This window comes from Amyelois transitella, chromosome 6 (assembly GCF_032362555.1).
Source record: "Amyelois transitella isolate CPQ chromosome 6, ilAmyTran1.1, whole genome shotgun sequence".
Taxonomy (NCBI): domain Eukaryota; kingdom Metazoa; phylum Arthropoda; class Insecta; order Lepidoptera; family Pyralidae; genus Amyelois; species Amyelois transitella.
The window spans coordinates 1,622,127-1,641,904 of record NC_083509.1 but is presented as its reverse complement, the minus strand read 5'-3'; the positions used below and the strand labels follow the sequence as shown (position 1 = coordinate 1,641,904).

General features: G+C 32.7%; 2 protein-coding genes across 2 annotated transcripts in view; one reads left to right on the top strand and one right to left on the bottom strand.

Annotated features, from left to right (window-relative positions):
• The window catches only part of LOC106142808 (protein O-mannosyl-transferase TMTC1), an 86,510-nt gene extending 84,426 nt beyond the window's left edge, over positions 1 to 2,084 (bottom strand). Inside the window, exon 1 of the mRNA XM_060944875.1 lies at positions 1,756 to 2,084. Coding sequence (XP_060800858.1) covers positions 1,756 to 2,084 — 329 coding nt within the window. The remainder of the gene's footprint in view (positions 1 to 1,755) is intronic.
• Positions 2,085 to 5,329: 3,245 nt separating this feature from the next.
• On the top strand, positions 5,330 to 6,328 carry LOC132901844 (uncharacterized). The gene has a single exon (XM_060944711.1). It carries the CDS (start codon positions 5,330 to 5,332, stop codon positions 6,326 to 6,328), a length of 999 nt encoding a protein of 332 aa, XP_060800694.1.
• Positions 6,329 to 19,778: the final 13,450 nt, after the last annotated feature.

Here is a 19,778-nt window from a genome sequence, read left to right as displayed (position 1 = left end):
ATGAAAAATGCAATTGAAAATAATCTCTTAGGCAGAGACTACATATTTTCACCCTCCCGAGAAAGAGGCGTGATTTATGTATGTATGTACTGATGAAACTGAACAAATCGATACATATATATAATCACGTCTACATCCCTACCGTGGTAGACAGAGCCAAGAGTCTTCAAAAGCCACTGATAAAATTTGCCTAAAACATCGTGTCAGTGTAGAATGGGTCTAAATAACTCCCTGACTACATTAAATATCCCTGGATCTCGGTCTAGATTTATGGCTAAACTAGTTTCCACGGTAACATTCTGTTTCACCGTTCTATAAAGTTGTCTCGCTAGATTTAGCGCAAGTTTTAGCCTTTTTCGAAAGTTTTGTGTACTAAACTTTGTAAACGATTTAATTTTTAGCAGCATTTTGTAGTTAAATATGTTTGAACGTCAATTTTGAACTTGAACTATTATCATCTTGAATTATTATCATCTGTCTCCTGGCGTCAGTTAGAGTAACACACTAGCTCAGAGTTGCATCCTCACCTCACTGCGTGCTCAATTATGCTTTCAGAGATTATGCTGGGCAATCGTCTTTTTTTTCTAACTTACTCGTTCATTTGTTCGGTTTTAGGACCGAAAATTAACAGAGTATTCGATCACAACGATCTATCGAGATCTGTGAATATGAACAGGATCAAGTTCTACCGCCGCTATATAACCAATGACCCGTTTGTTTAAGAATTATGTCGATTAGTTTGAAGAAAATGCTGCAGTTTGTTACCTCTTCTTCTGCACTGACGCTTTGGAAGCGGCAGTAAACTTAGTTTTAAGTAATTTATTTGACGTCAACCAATATTGTGGAACCAAAATATATGACAATTATTAAGTGATATTTAAGTGTCCCATAATAATGAATAAAAGTTTTGAATTTGAATTTGAATACCAAACATGTTTTATTGATTAATTGAAGATAATTGAGCCTTATCAAGATTGTTGGCTTCGTCTACCCCGCAATGGATAAAGACATAATTATATACATACAATTAAAAACATATTCGATAAAGTTCGCCCCGATACAAATTTGAACAAAGCTATTTTCTGAATTACAAACGTTCAGTTCCGCACGGCGGAAGCGTGCCGTATCAGCGGCAATTCCCGGTGGCGCCCGCAACTAATTCATTGCTCATTATGTGGACATTTGCATACAAAACTGTATTTTGTTCAATAATAGAGTTATAGATTTGCATACATACATACATATATCCTTTGCAGGGTAGACAGTCTCGAAAAGTCTGATACGCCACGTCCAGCTGTTTGCTTAAAGATAGAATTGAGATTTAAATAGTGACAGCCTGCTCGTCCATCGCCTAAAGGAGAATCCTTAGTTCATAACCCGATTCCTTAGTTGCATTTTACAAGATCCATGGGAAAAAAATGGAGTTGGTCTTATTCTTTGTTCTATTAGTGCCGGGAATCACACGACACTAATATAATAAAAAATGAAAACAATGACAAATTGGATATTAAAATCATTTTGATCTTCTGTTCTTCCTCTTCAGCATATATATATATATATGTCATGGTTACGTCTATATCCCTTGCGGGGTAGACAGAGCCAACAATCTTGAAAAGACTGAATGGCCACGTTCAGCTATAGTTCAGCTTAATGATTGAATAAATGTATATATATGGAAAGATATTGGAGAGGGTATATATATATCCCTCTATATCATCCAGCTATATCATTTCCATTAATAATAAATACACTTACCTAAACGATAGCGTAGTCAGCGGACGGTAGGACTTATGGCTATTAACATCAGCCATCGGCGTTCCCCAGAAATCGTCCAAGAACAGCTGTTTCAGCGAGTTGGTTCCCGTGACGTCGCCGTTCGTCACTATAGCCGGAATGTCGTCGTGTACAAAGTCGCCATTCAAACTGTTCACGTAGCTTAAGACCGCCGTGGTTGTGACCATGGCGTATATAGCGAGGTCACAGGATTTGGTAGGGGGTTCCTCTTTAACGGGGGGGAGGGCTCGGCGCTTCATTTTAGGGCTATGTCTGGATGTGCGGAGAGACACGTTTCGGCATTTGCACATTTGGGGGGGTGGGGTCCGCTATCTGGAACAATGGAAAATTGATTGTAGTACAATTTTTATGGAGATAAAAAAAATATATACGGGACAAATTACACAGATTGAGTTTGCCTCGAAGTAAGTTTAAAACTTGTGTAACGAGATACTAACTCAACGATACTGTTTTGTAATAAAAACTTATATAGATAAACATCCAAGACCCAGGCCAATCAGAAAAAAATCTGTTCTCGTCATGCCCTGACCGGAATTCGAACCCGGGACCTCGCACACAGAGGCCGACAAAGAGTAAGTATCTATAAGATTTGAGCAGAAAATGTTATATTGTCTAATATATAAGGTGTCTTAAATACTGTACCTACTACTTCTAAATAAACTACAATGTGGTAATTTATTAACTTCGTAAAAAAATATGTCCTTAATTCATTTTACAAGTTTTTGATGATAAGCGATAAAGAGATATAATAAATATAGTTCAATAATATATATAATTAAATACAATACTTATTCTTAATATAAAATTGTAAAAATAAATATGACGAATGTATAAAATACACATTATTCTCTCTCTTGTTTTAATAAAATATATGACATTAGTAAATATATAGCCCTTCTCCCATTGCAGCGCCCGACAGGGTCCTTAATTGTTCCTTTATTTCATAAACGATGACCTGTATACTGTACATTAAGGATGCAATAAATAAATTGAATAGAAATTAAATTTAAAAAATTTTACGTAACGAAGAAATTTTACTAATTAATTTGCAATTTAAAATATGTAGGTAATTCAAATGTTCCTTCCTAAATTGCAAGTTAAAATAATCACAAGTAATTTGATGTTCCAATTATCATTAATGATTTAACCAGCTCATGAAAAACCAGCTAATATTCAATATTCATATACAATGAATACCAATAAACTAAAATTAGTTTAAAATATTACACAATTTTTCTAAACACGATAATCGTTTCTATAAATCATAAGATAACGATATAAAATCCTTAGTGTTTTCAGGTCTTATATCGTATATTTCTCATCTAAAATACAATATTTCAGACACGTAGCTTCGAGGATGAAAATTCATTCCGTGGTTATGACCTATATTGATAAATAGTTATTTAGATTTGAACCTTGGAGCTCTACTGAATACTCAAATGGAATCATGCTTTATTACGAATTGGGATTTTGACATTAAAAGATCAAAAGCCATGACCTCTTCCGTATACAATTGGTAAATGACATTCCTATTCCTTTTTTTAATATAATTGACTTCTTCTTTTTCCAGTGCCGTGTGGTTCCCGGCAGTGCCGTGTGGTTCCCGGCACCAATAAAAAAAAAGAATAGGACCACTCCATCTCTTTCCCATGGATGTCGTAAAAGGCGACTAAAGGGTAGGCTTATAAACTTGGGATTCTTTTTTAGGCGATAGGCTAGCAACCTGTCACTATTTGAATCTCAATTCTATCATTAAGCCAAATAGCTGAACGTGGCCTTTCAGTCTTTTCAAGACTGTTGGCTCTGTCTACCCCGTAAGGGATATAGACGTGATGTTATGTATGTATGTATGTTCTTTTTCCAGGTTTGGGTGACTCATCCAGAGTCAGGTTTTTTACACGAAGCGACTCCCATCTGACCCGTTATCTTTGCAAAGGCACCTAACTAGATAGATAGATAAAAGCTTTTTTCACTATCTCAATACATTTGTTGGACACATACATAATTACCAGTTATTAACAATGTGAATGTGCAATGTGCATGTCCATACACCGGGGGTCCCGGGTTCGAATCCCGGCCAGGGCATGATGAGAAAAGTACTTTTTCTGATTGGCCTGGGTCTTGGATGTTTATCTATATAAGTATTTATCTATCTATATATATAAAACTCTTCCGTTACTGAGTGACTGACTGACAGACAACGCACAGTCGAAACTACTGGTCGTAGACAGCTGAAATTTGGAATGTAGGTTCCTTGGGGTATGTAGGGGAGCACTAAGAAAGGATTTTTGGAAATTCAACCCCCAAGGGGGGGAAAATGGCTAAAAACGTTTCTATGAAAAATCTTATTCCTTGGGTTTATAAACTTGAAACTTGGCATGAACACGTACATAGGCAAGTAAATATGTTTGACATTAGTAGATGTTTATTGGGAATTCTGGGACACTTTTGTGTCCCAGAATTCCCAATAAACAAAATTCGATTCATTCTAAACACAAAACATTAGTCGAATGCACTCACCTGACTCCACTATAAAATTGATAAGAATCACCCGCGAGCTCGGGGAAAGATCACACACCGAACACACTTTTTACACATGATTCATTCTAACCATCAAACATTATTTTGTTGTGCTTTCCTGATTCCTGTTTTACCAACAAGATTTTACATGTTAAATTATAAAACGTGTTTATTCGTTAAACCTCAATTCATTTCGCTCAAATTCGTTGAGTACTGCAGACGAGTTTAAGCACATGCTAATAACTAGAAATGAAATTTGTGAAACAAAAAGACTCACTACAATTAGATTGTATATGTCCTGCTTCATCACAAGAACCAAAACGACACGGAAACCTTCTGCCGAACACAATACGTTGTATCGTTTGTGGTCCATCAAATTGTGGAAAAACAAACTTAGTAATAAGTTTATTGTTACATACAGATGGTCCACGATTTTGTAACTTATATGTTTATTCAAAATCTTTATATCAAGCAAAATACTTATTTTTAGAGAAAGTTATGAAAATGGTTTCTGGTACAACCTTTCATAAATACAATCACAATTGTGAAATTTTGAGTCCTCACGAAGCGCTACCTGATTCAATTATAATATTTGATGATGTAGCTTGCGAAAATCAGAACAGCATTAGAGATTATTTTGCTATGGGTCGACATAAGAAAATTGATTGTTTTTATATTAATCAAACATATACAAAAATACCTAAACAACTAGTGAGAGACAATTCCAATTTGATTGTATTATTTAAACAAGATGATATTAATTTGAAACATGTTTATGATGAGCATGTAGGGTCTGATATGTCATGGAATCAATTTCGTGAAATGTGTTCAAAAGTTTGGAAAAAGCCTTTTAATTATCTTGTTATTAATAAGGATTGTGATAAAAACAAAGGATGTTATAGGTCAGCATTTGACACTTTTATAGTTCTAGATTAACATACTTAATACAATGTAGTGATAATGAAAGGTCACTTTAAAGTGTGATCTGCGACTGAACACAATATCAAGCAGTAAAATGGAAAAAACATTTAAAAAACAAATAGTAAAGTCAGCAGCAGCTGTTAAAAGAAAAGTGGGGATGATTAACGATACAAAAAACGTAAATAATATGGCACTGGAGAAAATTTTCAAACCTATTGTTGATCCCCTTAATTTGATAGCCAATAAAAATAATGAAAAATGGGTTGAGAATGAAAATAATTACATTCCCTCTGTTGGGAAAAAATGTAAAAATGAAAGTACATCGTCTTATTCATCCAATGAAGAATCGAATGACACTGTTTCTGAAAGCGACTTTCCTAATAATTACAACAAAACTTTAATTTCCACACCTTCTGAAGATCATAATGTCAGTGAAGGTTCGTTCAAATCTATTGCGTCTTCTCCAGATAATCGTCAAACTTTGTCGTGGTCTACATCATCAGAAGTAATGGATGCTATACCTTTTGGAGTAAGACATGAGCGGGGAAAACTAATGCTTGGCAATATTCGTGTTTTCGATAATGATAACATTCTGAAAATAGGAACTCGAATTTTAAAGAAGACAGATGGTTTAAGAGAGTTACTATTTAAAAGGAAACCTGATCTAGAAAAAATTAGAGAGGAGGACTTGCAAAATTATAAATTGTTACTAATTGATACTAATGCACATCGACGTAATTATGAGTCATCTAAACCTATAAACAGTAACAAAGGTTTTAAATACATTAATGTCATTAAGCCTTTATTTAAATTCTCAAAAAATATGACTTCAAGTGTAGAAAGTCTCCCTCAAGGAAAAGGTATTCCACTTCTGAAAAAAGTAAAAAAATATACTGATTATGTTTATTGGGATGATCCCAACGAACTGGTAGAACGATTAAAATTGTTGTTAGGATCACGAGCGGCTGGCAATAGTGGTGTAGATAATGAAATTATTGCAGTCATAGAAGAATTACGAGAAGCTGGAATTATAAATATAGAACATAAACAGCTATCGCCACAGAAAATGACCAGTATAATTCGAGATCTCTAATCATCTAGACAGCAATGAATGTAGATAAGTTCGGTCATCACGTCCATAAACGTTTGCGATTATTGGAATTTATCGACACTTTAAACGATACATTGGTGAAAACTGATGCTGGACACTATGATTTGAAAACATCTAAATTAAAAGGTCTTTCATCTCCAAATGAAGCCGATGAAGCAGTGAACAAAGCATACGTCGATAATATACTACAAGAATTAAGAAAAGAAATAAGAGTGGTTAATGATAATATACAAGTATATTTAAAAAAATTGGAAAAAGCTACATCAGACCGTTTGTCAAAATCGTTTTATACAAAACAAGAAATAGATAATTTGATTGAACTTAAATTGAACCAACACAATGAGCAAAAAAAACATAGTGGATGAAATTCATAAAGCAGCAAGAAGAAATTTTCCTCGTCGATTTACAATTATAAAAGGAATAGACGACTTATGGCAAGCTGATCTTATGGATTTTCAGAAATATTCTTATTTTAACAAAGGATATAAATATGTTTTAGTTGTAATAGATACTTTTACAAAATATGTGTGGACATATCCTATAAAATCAAAAAACAAAAAATGTGTGACAAAAGCAATGTTTGAAATTGTATCTCGTTCAAAACGAAAACCTATAAATTTACAAACTGATTTAGGCAAAGAATTTTATAATGATGCTTTTAATAAATTGTGTAAGAAATATGACATTAATCATTATTCCACCTACTCCACCAAAAAAGCTTCTATTGTGGAAAGAGTTATTCGTACAATAAAATGTAATCTTTACAAAATGTTTAGTTTGTATGGTTGTTATAAATGGTTAGGACCAAATTTAAATTCCGTTGTAGAAAAATATAACAATACTACTCACCGTACTACTAAATTTAAACCAGTCGACGTAAATAAAGTAAACCAGATACATGTTAGATGTAACATATTGCGTGCACAAAAGCGAGTTTTATATCGCAAGCCTAAGTTCCACGTTGGTGATAGTGTTCGGATAAGTAAATTTAAAGGTGATTTTTATAAAGGATACACTCCCAACTGGTCGACAGAAATATTCGTTATTGTCAAGGTAAATGATACGAATCCACCAACATACCTATTAGAAGACAAACATAAACAGAAAATTTTGGGAGCTTTTTATGAATATGAATTACAAAAAACGAAATTTCCAGAACTTTATCTTATTGAAAGAGTTATTAAACGTAAAGGTCATAAACTTTATGTAAAGTGGTTAGGTTTAAGTGAAAAAGAAAATAGTTGGGTGGACAAGAATGCATTACTATTGTAATATAAAGTGAGCGTCATAATAAATATCTTCATTTCAAGAATATCTATGAAGAAGGGAAGAGGTATTTTAAATAACGTCATCAATAATTTACCTTTCGAACTACATATTCCTGGATATCAGTTTTGTGGACCAGGTACTAAACTTCAAAAACGATTATTAAGAGGTGAGCGAGGTATAAATAAATTGGATGAAGCTTGTATGTACCACGATATTGCATACAATAATAAGGATTTAAACATTCGACATAAAGCAGATTTAGACCTTTTGAATATGGCTAAGAAAAGAATAAAATCGAAGAGTGCTGGAAAAGGAGAAAAATTGGCTTCATGGATTGTAAAAAATGCAATGAAAGCAAAACTCAAAGCTGGCGCTGGAGTTCGTTCATTTATGAAAGTAGTGAAAAATATACAATCTAAGCTTAAAAATATTAAATCAAAGGACAAGCGTTCAACTATAAACTTTGCATATGCAACCGCAAAAAGACTATTTTCTAAAAATAACGGATCACGTACACGTTTACCACGATGTATACCCATTCCTAAATGCGGAGGCTTTTTACCGCTCATTCCCATCTTTGCCGGTCTGTCAGCTTTAGGTTCACTTGCTGGTGGCGCGGCAGGTATAGCAAAGGCTGTTAATGATTACAAAGTAGCTCAGAAAAACTTTGAAGAGTCTAAACGACATAACAAGATGATGGAATCTGTTGCTTTAGGAAAGGCCTTGTATATAAAACCATATAAAAAGGGAGCAGGATTATATCTAAGTCCTTCAAAAAACTGAAAAAGCGGCTACCCAGACGAGCACTAACCAATTTAGATATAATGGAACATGCTATTGATATTCCTTACTTTCGCGGAGTGTATATGAGAGATACTCTTCCTCGGAAACCAAAAAAAATTGAGTGTGCTATATTAAATTTAGATAGTTCTGACAATCCTGGAACACATTGGGTAGCCTACGTTAAATATATTAATTACTGTGAATATTTTGATAGTTTTGGTGATTTAAAACCACCATTGGAACTAGTAAATTATTTAAGTCCTTTAACTATAAATTATAATTATTTGCAATATCAATCTTATGGTACTATAAACTGTGGACACCTTTGTTTAAAGTTTTTAAAAGAATTTTGGAAACATCATTTGTATAAATAATATAATAAAAATATATTTGTATCAGTATAATAATGTCTTTCACTGTGTCAATAACAGGCAGAGGAGAATTTTTAACAACTAACTATTCCCCTACATTACAACTGAATGGAGAGTACGAATGTGGGCTTTTGTATTTTTCTACATTTAATTCTATACCTAACATAGACGCAAAAAATAACAAATTTTACTATGGAAAAGATGAAGTTATTGAAATTCCTGAAGGATCGTATGAGTTTCAAGATATTTGTGATTATCTGAAAAGTAACATAAAGAATGCAGCGTTGAAATTGGGTTGTAATAATAATACGTTAAAAACAAGAATTTTTTGTTCCAAAGATGTACACTTTAATAAAAATAATTCAATCGGAAAAATATTAGGATTTAATAGAGAATCAATCAAAGCTAATATAAGTACTGAATCTCAGCATCCTGTCAGCATTTTAGCAACAACTATCGTACGCATCGAATGTGATGTTATCAGCGGATCATTTGTAAACGGAAAAGCAAGCCATATTATTTATGAATTTGTGCCTAACGTACCCCCTGGTTACAGAATTATTGAAATACCTAAGAATTTAATTTACTTTCCTGTCAATCAGAGCTCAATAAATTCACTCAATATAAGGTTGTTAGACGCAGAAAATAAGCAAATTAACTTACGCGGTGAAGAAGTACAGTTGTATTTGCACTTTAAACCAAAATGTTAAATTTTCATAAAAACACCTTCACTCCTATTAAAAGACTCAGTCCTAAAGGATCACCTCACAAAGAAACATCGCTGCGATTAAAAAAAAAACTAACAAAAAAAAATAAAGACTTTTTAAGGCTACTAGGTTTGTTAATATGAACATTTTAAATATATGCCAACCCGCGTCTTACGACAATAGCATAGAAAGTTTTGAATATCATTCGTATAAGCCTTATGTATCAAGTTTTAACAAAAATGATGAAATACGGATACCGATTAATCAACAAGACTTGTATGTGTTGCCTGCACTCAGCTGTTTGTATATTGAGGGCAGAGTCGATGTGTATAAACAAAATAACGCTGGCAAAGAAAAAGTACCGAGTGTGCATTTCGTAAACAACCCCGTACTATTTCTATTTCAAGATATAAGATATGAACTAAATGGGATAGAAATAGATAAGATTAAAAATGCAGGTATTACCACAACAATTAAATCTTATCTATCATTGAACGAAAATGAATCCAAAAGCGCAAAAGTTTGGGGTTGGTCTCCTTCAGGCATTACCTCTGATGGAGGATTTTCTGTGTATATACCGTTAAATAAAATATTAGGTTTTGCAGAAGATTATGAAAAAATCATAATGAACTGTAAACATGAATTAGTACTATTGAGAAGTAATACAAATCTCAATTCCTTATTACTAAGTTCTGGAGAAATTGTCGAAGATATAATTATAAATAAAATAGTTTGGCGAGTTCCTCATGTTCGAGTGTCGGACCGTGAAAGAATCAATTTACTTAAACATTTAGAAAAAGATCGAGCGATAACCTTAGCGTTTCGTAACTGGGATTTGTATGAGTACCCATTGTTACCCAAAACCAGGAAACATACTTGGTCCATTAAAACTTCATCACAGTTGGAGAAACCAAGATTTGTTATTATTGCTTTACAAACAAACCGTAAAAGTAATGCAACAATGTCGATGGCAGAGTTCGACCATTGTCATATTCGAGACGTAAGAGTATTTCTAAATTCTTCATATTATCCGTATGAAGGTTTAAATATTAGTTTCGCAGACAACAGATATTCATTAATATATGAACAATACGCAAGATTTCATCAGTCTTATCATAGTCGCCGAGCGGAGCCGTTGATGGGATTAAAAGAATTTAGAGACATAGCTCCGTTATTTGTTATAGACTGTTCACGACAGCATGAAATGTTAAAGGGATCAATTGATGTGAGAGTTGAATTCGAATCTGACCAAGACATACCCGATCAAACGGCTGCATATTGTCTGATACTAAACGATTGCATATTTGAATACAAGCCATTGAGCAATATTGTTAAGAAGTTATCATGAATGCTAATACAATAATCATAGATTTACAAGGGTTTAAGGATTTGAAAAATAATTTTATTGTTAAGGAATTTTCGATTGCAACTAAGGAATACACACAAACTTTCTTGGTTAAAGCACCTTATTCTTTTAAAACTCTTTCTGATGAAGAAAAAAAGCGAGTTCGATGGTTAGAAAATAATCGGGGACTACATTGGTATGAAGGGTTTGTCGATTATCGAGAATTCCGGCGAGTTATAATTCCATATTTAAAAAGTAAAAATGTCTTAGTTAAAGGAAATGAGAAGATTGTATGGATTCAAGAGTTATGCAACGATTGTGAAATTATAGAACTGGGTGAAAAGGGTTGTCCTAAATTACTTAAATTATATGAGGATTATTGTGAGCAGAATAATCAGGTGTTAAATTGTGTTCATCATAAAAAAAGGTGTGCTTTGAAAAATGCACTCTGTTTAAAAAAGTGGTGTCAAGACAATTTTGTGTTTAATTCTTTATTTAAATTATAATAAGATTTTTCGAATAATAAAAATATTTTACTGAATAAAATATACTGTGATTTTTAATTTATTTAGGTTATGGTTCCTAATAAAACTATAAAATAAAGGCACATATGTTTTAAATTTTACGTTTATTGATACTAGTCTAATAACACAAATCTGTAAAAAATAACACAATGACATGAAAACTGATAAAGGAAATTACATTAATTGACATACATTTATATATAATTTTAAAACCAATTGGTATAACTATAGTTACAAATTTTTTTTGAAATATTACTAATAATTTTTTCAGTCTGGTCCATAATTTCATCACCAACATCTTTTACCACATATTGAGAGCTCAATAAGACCCTATCGTCCTGAAGACAGTCACTTATTAATTGATTACACTCTAAGTCAAGCACTTGAATCTTGATCAGTCTAAGACCTTTGTGGGGAGCACTTTTTATCACAAACGATTGATGGGGAACATGTGACTTGACAATCTTTTTGGAAAAATCTACCTTATTGCAACCCCCCTTTAACTTCATTTTCCGTTTATGAGTACTTAATTTTGATTGTTCGGTGGGACGACTCTGTATCTTGAAAAGTTCTTCGGAGAACCCAAACGAATCTCGAGGACATTGAAATGACTCTGGTATTAATGTTTCACTATCTGGAAAGATAGCGATATCGCGTCCTGTTGTCTGTAACAAAAAATAAAAATACACATAACAATAATTCCAATAAAACGGGTTTGATCCCCGACCAGGCTAACATGGAAAAATAGTGTTTATCTTATTTAAATTAATAATAAAGAAAGAATTTTTTTGGTACCTTCTGTTCACGCGCCTTTGCTTTTGATTTTTCGAAAGCTTGTATTTTAATTAATTCCTCAGTCAATCCATCTGATAGACGTTGAGCATGTTCAAAAGAATCGGGAATAAATGTTTCATTATCTGAATTCGCAGTCACATCATCTACGTATTGCGGCGTCTGTAAGAAAACATAAATTTAGAATAATATTAAATCAATCTTATATCTATAAGAAACAATTAAATATATAAAGCAACTTACCATTGTTTTAGTTTTTAAATACTTAAATTTATTGGAAGCAACGTCCTGTGGTGTGGACTATGCGCTTGATCGTACAAAAGTGATACATGTCACAAACAGTTTGCGCACTGCATTCAAATAAAAATGCATGCGCAGCGCGATTTTGTCCTTGCTAAAATGTTTTGTGTCAGAGTCGTTCAAATTACTGTTCACGTTAGAACACGTTCATTCATATTGTAATTAGATACCAAGGTCTATCAATAAAATTTATTACAATGAATACATGCACAGAACGCTTCGTCCACACAGCGGTTTGACGAGCTCCGTGGCTCAGCGGTTATCAAGCTGAACTGAGACACGGAGACCTCGGGTTCGATCCCCGATCTTTTTTTCAGTTTGTCCCGAGTATGGTTTTCTATACGTGAATCAACAAAATGTAGTATTGATGAGTTAGTATTTTGCGACTCAAGTTTACAACTTACTGTAGGGCTCAATTTATGTAATTTATCCCTTGTGAGCATGTTCATAGTATTCTTTCGTCATTACTTTCTTTATAAAACTTTTTATTTTAAAATATGAATTAATAAAACAATTTATTATTTTATTATACCCATTTTATTCTTTTTCCTACATATTTACAAACAATACAGACATTTTCTGACTTAGAATATAAACAAAATATGAAATATGTTACAAATATGTATGTTTTTTTAAAACATTTAAATTTAACAAATAAGTATCCATTTTCAAAACCTGTTAAAAATTAAATATACTTGTGTGCCCCCATGCTTTAGTCGAAATCTTATTCTTTGATATGGCTCTCTTATCATCATCAGCTGATAAAGCAATTTTATTTACGGCACATGTAAATAATTCATGTTTAATTGATTTAAATAAAATATTTGTTTTACGAATTACGTTACCTTCATGCAGAGATTTTTCATAATCCGATACATTAAAATCACGCACAATGTTTCTCTTAATTCCTTTTGCTTTTTTTATTGTGCTATTGGTGGTTTTAATACAATATAACTTCGATCGAAGTCCAACAAATTCGGTAATAACTTTAGTCCCCATTTCAAGTTTAAATAGACCAGGAACTTTTTTATTTTGAATTGGTAAACTATATTCATTACTTTCACAATTACTAGTATCAAAATAATGTAAAAAGTATTTTTTTAAATCATAATAAAAGTTATTTGTTTGTATATGATATATAAAACTATCTGTATCAGTGTAACACATCTTAACATGACTTTTGTAATGGGGTTGTATAACTGAGTAATGAAAATCATACATATGACTTTTAGAAAGTTCTAAAACAGTAAAACCAATGTAAATGGGTTTGTTCAAAATAATTTCTTCAGGGTTTAATTGAACAGCTACTAAATTATCAGAAAAAACTGTTGCACTGTGGAAATTTGGACGTGCGATAAGTTTTTGAGCACAATTTCTTTTTTTAGTAAGATTTTCATTATCATCCCACTGATTAACCAGGTGCACATTAACTCGCTTCTCATTGTTTTCTAAAGTTTTTCCAAAAACGCTGTTGTTCAACAGTTTAAAAAAATCTTGTTCAAAAGCGGATGAACTTTTTTGTCTTAAAGTAGTATTCAAATCAATATATTGTTTTAAATACGGTCTTTGTCTAAATGTTATTACCCTATGTATTTTTTTCAAAATCAGTCCATGTTTTAAACAAGTTTTTAAATGAATGTAATGAATTACATAATAAAATTTATCATATAAATTCGGAATGAGTTTGTGATTTTTACCACCAGGTGGAATGCATTTTTCTGGACAAAATGGTAAATCATTATGTAAATTATGCAAGTGCTTAGGATAAACTAGGTCTACCTCTAGTATAAACCCATAGTCAGCATCATTTTCTACTTGAATTATATCCAATGTATTGATTTCATTTTGATTAAGAAACCTAAAATTGGATAATGGTAAATATTGACACATACTGAACCCATATAAATTGTTGCAGTCGATATAAGTAATATACGATGTAGGCTCTAAGGGTTTGTAATCAGGTAAGAAAGAATTGTTTGCTTTAGCATGTCTATGGGAACATAGGCACACACCGCCGCGAATGCCCTGTTGTAACATTCGAATCATAGATAAATCATTGATAAGCTCTAACTGAACGCCTGTTTTAAGCAACATTGCATCAAAAGATAGACTAGGTGCGGTCAAATAAAATGCTGGATCCAACTGATAATGCTGTTTGCAAGTCCGACGAAAATTTTCAAAAATATCTGATAGTAATAGCACATCAGTTTTCAAATAGAGATCCGTATATGAACCTAGGTCAGAAATTTTAAAGGTTGACCAAATTAAATTCGCATGCCTGTAATCCTCATCGGAGATATGTTCGTCATTCAGCGAACTGTAAAATAATTCTTTTGGTGGAAGTTGACTTTCTTGATAACGTTCCCATGAGCTCATGTACTCGTACGGATATACACCTTTACGAGTAAGTAACTGAAATTTCTCATCACAGGGGTAAAAATTTTTAAGGTATTTAAAGTCATCTGGTTTCAAAGTGTCTGATAATTTACTTAAACTTGTAGCTAGAAATTTAAATGAATCAACAAAACGAAGCTGATAAAACTCATCATTTGAAACCGGTACAAATTTGGTGAATGAAACATAGTTTTCTTTAGTTTTGGGTATAATTTTTATGTCACCAGGAACTTCAGCCAAAGCTTTAATGAATAAGTGACAGTCATAACCGGCTAGGTTGTGGAAAAAGATGGGTACAAACGAAGGACGTTTAAATTGCAAATTGCATTGTGGGTGGGCAGGTCCTCTGTAGCGACCGGTAACATGACAATGGTCGCGTACCCGGTCCGAAAATACAAAGTTGTTACAAATATGGCAGCGAGTTGCTTTGATAAACTCCGTTTCATCATCATCAGTAAATATCATTGGGACTGGTTCGTTAACTATATCATATATTTTCTTTACGTCTTTGATAATAGACTCTACAAACCTTCTTGCACAATCTGGGCCGCGGTATGATACGTAACTATTGTAGTCAGTATTGTCACAACAAACAATATGGTATGCAAACGCTATAGGTATGTGTTTGTTCAAAGTCATAGTGTTATTAGAAGAGCAGCTTATGTCAGCGTTAGTTTGGAGCATTGATTCAAAATCAGCATAAATACAAAAGGGCATATTTTGTTTACGCTCATAATTTTTAAATTGTATCAGTGACCCGTTGTCAGGCAAAACGGTCACTACACCTCCACATGGATGAGTGTCAACTTCTTCTAAAGTCCCAAAATTTAGTAAACAAAAATCACAAAAATAAACCTTACCGTGATGTGATGTGATTTGACTTCTAAAAAGTCTAGAACAGTCTTTTATTAAACAATAATGAGAGGAATTTTTATTTTCTAAAAAGAGTAAATGTATAATTTTGAAATTTCTGTTCCTATCCATTTCTGATTTGTATAAAGGGCCTACAATAGATTTGTTATTTTTTAAACCATATATGATAAACTTAATATTTGAGTTATTTTTTTCAAAAATTTTTATGTCATGAAAAGTAACAGGAAATGACATACCGCTTGTATCAAAAAGATCGTAAAAATGTGGATATGACGATGTTCGGTTAGGCCGTTTCTTGGTTGGATATAAAGCTGCTGTCACGCACCATAAAAAGCAATACTGATCCTTATTTATAATATTTAAACATGCTTTTTTAGATTGAATTGATTTAGGTAAACTTATAAAACTGGAACCGGCTAGAGGTTGGTATTTATTAAGATTGACCTCCATATATAAAATGTTTAAAAATGACCACCCACTGTCGCGATGTTCGAATTCCTCAATACTTTTTTTAAATTTCAAAACTGTCTCTAAATACAATTTGTTGAAATCATAATCAAAATATAATATTTTGTTTTTGGTAATAAATGACTTAACTGATTGCGAGTTATCTTTGAATTGTACGAATGTACCAAATAATTCAAAATTCACTTTCACACACGTGTGTTGTCCCAGGTATTTATCTAAAAGCGATTTTAACTTATCATGAATTTCATTAAAAAATACATCTAAAGAGGATGATTGAGATTCAGTATTCGCTATTATCTTATAAGTTAAAATACGATTTCGAAATGCAGTGCTGACCATTTCTATACCATCATCATATTTTATAGTATGATTATTCTTTTTATGTAAATTGCTTCTCAAATGACCAACCCATGATTTATTGTGTATAGATGAGTTACACACAGTACAGAAAGGCATGTTAAAGGATTTTTTGATGAAACTTGAATCCAAAATAAAGGAATAATTAATGATTTATTACTTATTACACTACTTACATTGAAAACATTTAAGACGAAAATTAACACAAAAGTAATAGGTAATTTATGCCGAAGGAAGGAATCTTATTTTTTTACTTAAAATTAACCTTGTGACTATAGAACACGGGTTCTACCTCCTCAAATAGACTCCAAGCTTGTCCTAGGAAGGCTTGTAGTGATTCCCAAGACTTTGTGGATTCATCACACTGTAGCTTCACCGTTATAAGAGCCTTTTTATAACGAGCATCAGCAGGGTTGTTCACGTAATCCTGTGTTTTGTAGACCTTAAGATCCACAAAATAATCACCCTCGGTCTTCAAAGCACGTCGAGAGGTCCCCGTCGAAACTTTGCTGGAGAAACTTGACGTTACTTCTCCACCGCGATTCCTTGGTTTGCTGCAACCGGCTTCCTCTGCTTGGAGGATGTTAAAAATGTTCTTTTTTGTTCTGTAAAAATAAAAAATATTTTTAATTTTTTAATATATTTTAATAATTATTTTTTTTGCAAGTAAGAGACATAGGAAAAATTGTGTTGAGTTAACAAGCCCTGACCGGCTTCTATACGTTCTGCATGAAGATAAGCATTGTTCCCTAATCAAGAAAATAAATTAATAAAGTAATGATGAACAAAATGTAAATCGATGTTTTTGCGACAAAAAAAGAAAGGAGTTATATTATTTACCTGTTCGTTGAGGGAAAATCAGGTGGTGGTGACGTAGCTTTGCGCTTCGATCCAGCAGCCAAGCTATGAACAATTTCTGGATAAGGCGATATGTCTCGAGTCTGCTTCGCAGCAACGGTTTTGCGCTGGCTCGTTTTCTTGCTTGCTTTCTTTGGGGGAGCTACAGCAGATAACACTGACGAGGCTTCGAATTCTGAGTCAGACCTGTAAAAGATATTAAAATTTTAAGTTTTGATACATTGTTAAGTACCTGAAAAATAAAAATGTAAATTTCACCAAAGATGAAAATACATATTTAATACTTACTAACATTTTTGAAATTTATCAAAAATATGCAGTATTTACACAGCAGTTCTTTTGGCGCAGCGGTTCCGGAGCACTCACAAATAATAATTTAATTTTCTTCATTGCCCGACTATTTAACCCATTAAAGGTCAAATCAAAACTACAAATATTTTTATAAAATTTTGTTTATTTTCATATTAAAGTAAGTACAATGAAAAACATAAATGAAAAAAAATATGGAAAAATTAGATTTTCACGAAAATATAGGGGTGTACTTAATTGAGTACACTGACTGCTTAAGTATAAAAATTTTCAAAACACGCTTTTTCAACACAAAGTGTTTTCAGGCACTTCTTACATTGCCAACGCACTCTTGACCTGCAAACTACATACCGCAGCTGTTTATCGTTTGATAGTACCGAGAGGTTCAATTGTATCGTAGTTAGTTGCCATGGCACACACACTATTATCTTTCCATCTAACTAGTAATATTTCACCTTTCTTGTCAAATCTGTAGTCATAAGTGGCACAATCCTTTGTGCTTTTCAAGGGGCATCTTTCGTCCTATTTTCTCGTACAGAACCCGTAGCACGGTAAACGGCCTTAACTTATCAGTTCTAGTAGTAAGTCGTAGCTCGTTAAAAAGTTATCAAAGGAAACTTCATGATTAGCTGCGGTATAGTTCAGTTTTTCTAACAGAGTTTTGACTACGCGGGTACCCAAAGGATCAGAAGTTGGTGATTGTGATTTTCCACAGTAAAAATCAAACGAATAACAATATCCGGTCGAACTAGCTGCCGCCCAATTTATGTATCTAAAACGAACTGGTTTCCCGCGTATAAATTGTTTATGGATATGATCATATCCATAATATCACTATCCATTATCTTTTCAAATAGTTGTACAGGATTGAGGCCCTTTAGTTCTTCACCAATAAAACTTTTCTTATCAGATACTTCTGTTGAACTGTGAAAAGTCAAAGAGTATTCAGGAGTTCATTTGCGCCAGATTGGGCTTGGATTCGAAGAAGATTGGCGGGTTGCATCAAGTCGTTTTTTTTTTTGACGCAAGTGGTTCATCATCACTGTCACTGTGCGTAGAATTATCGCTACTATTATTCTCTCGATTTCTAAATACCTCAATAGTACCAGGTACGTCACGCGGTATGGGACAAGCCGCCATAGCCTCGTCGGCACCCTCCTTTTCATCAGTCAATGCACTTGGATTAGGTGGTATAATAGCCAAGTCATATTCATCATGTTCGCTATCCTGTAACACAGCTTCAATAGCTTCCTGAAGCCCAAGGTAACTAGTTTGAGCTGTAAATCGCTGTTTCTTCATTGTAAAGTATCTGTAAAAAAACAATTTTTTTAGTTATGTATGTTGTCAGTGTACTCAACTGAGTACAGTTACATTTACAAGATTCTAGTTTTGTTTTAGTTATATGAAATATATTTAGCAGTTGTGAATATCTTTAATTGACATCTTATGCATCGAAATAAATCAAAACAAAATACTTAAAACCCCTATTTACTTGAAGAAATCTAAAATAATTTACTTACCTCGATGACGTTTTCGTAACACAACTTCAATTGGCACTTTTTAATAAAAAATGTCGCTCTACCCACTTGTTATTTACGAATTTACTTAAAGGGTCTTACAATGAAGTAAAAAAATAAAGAACCCCACGCACATTTTACGATTTCTGAAATTTATGCCAAGAATTATAGCTGTACTCAAACGAGTACAGTGACTTCTAATGGGTTAAACAGAAAATATCACTTGCTCATCAAAAAAATTGGTCAAGCGTAGGTTGATTCTGAATTTAATTATTGATAATCAATATCTTAGACTAATGTGAACCTTAACAACTAACGGTGAAGGTATATATTTTTTTAATACTTGATAAAAAAGTTAGGTTTATATTTTAAAAAAAATACGTAGTTCAAACCGATACATGTATTAATATTTTAATTTTTATAATTTGAGTACTAAGTTAAGATGATAATATTGTCAACTATCAATTTATTTTTTAAAATACTTATCTCCAACATTTGGTTTGAAGATAAAATCGAATCATAATGTAAGCAGAATATATAAAAAAAATGTAAGTATATCTTAATT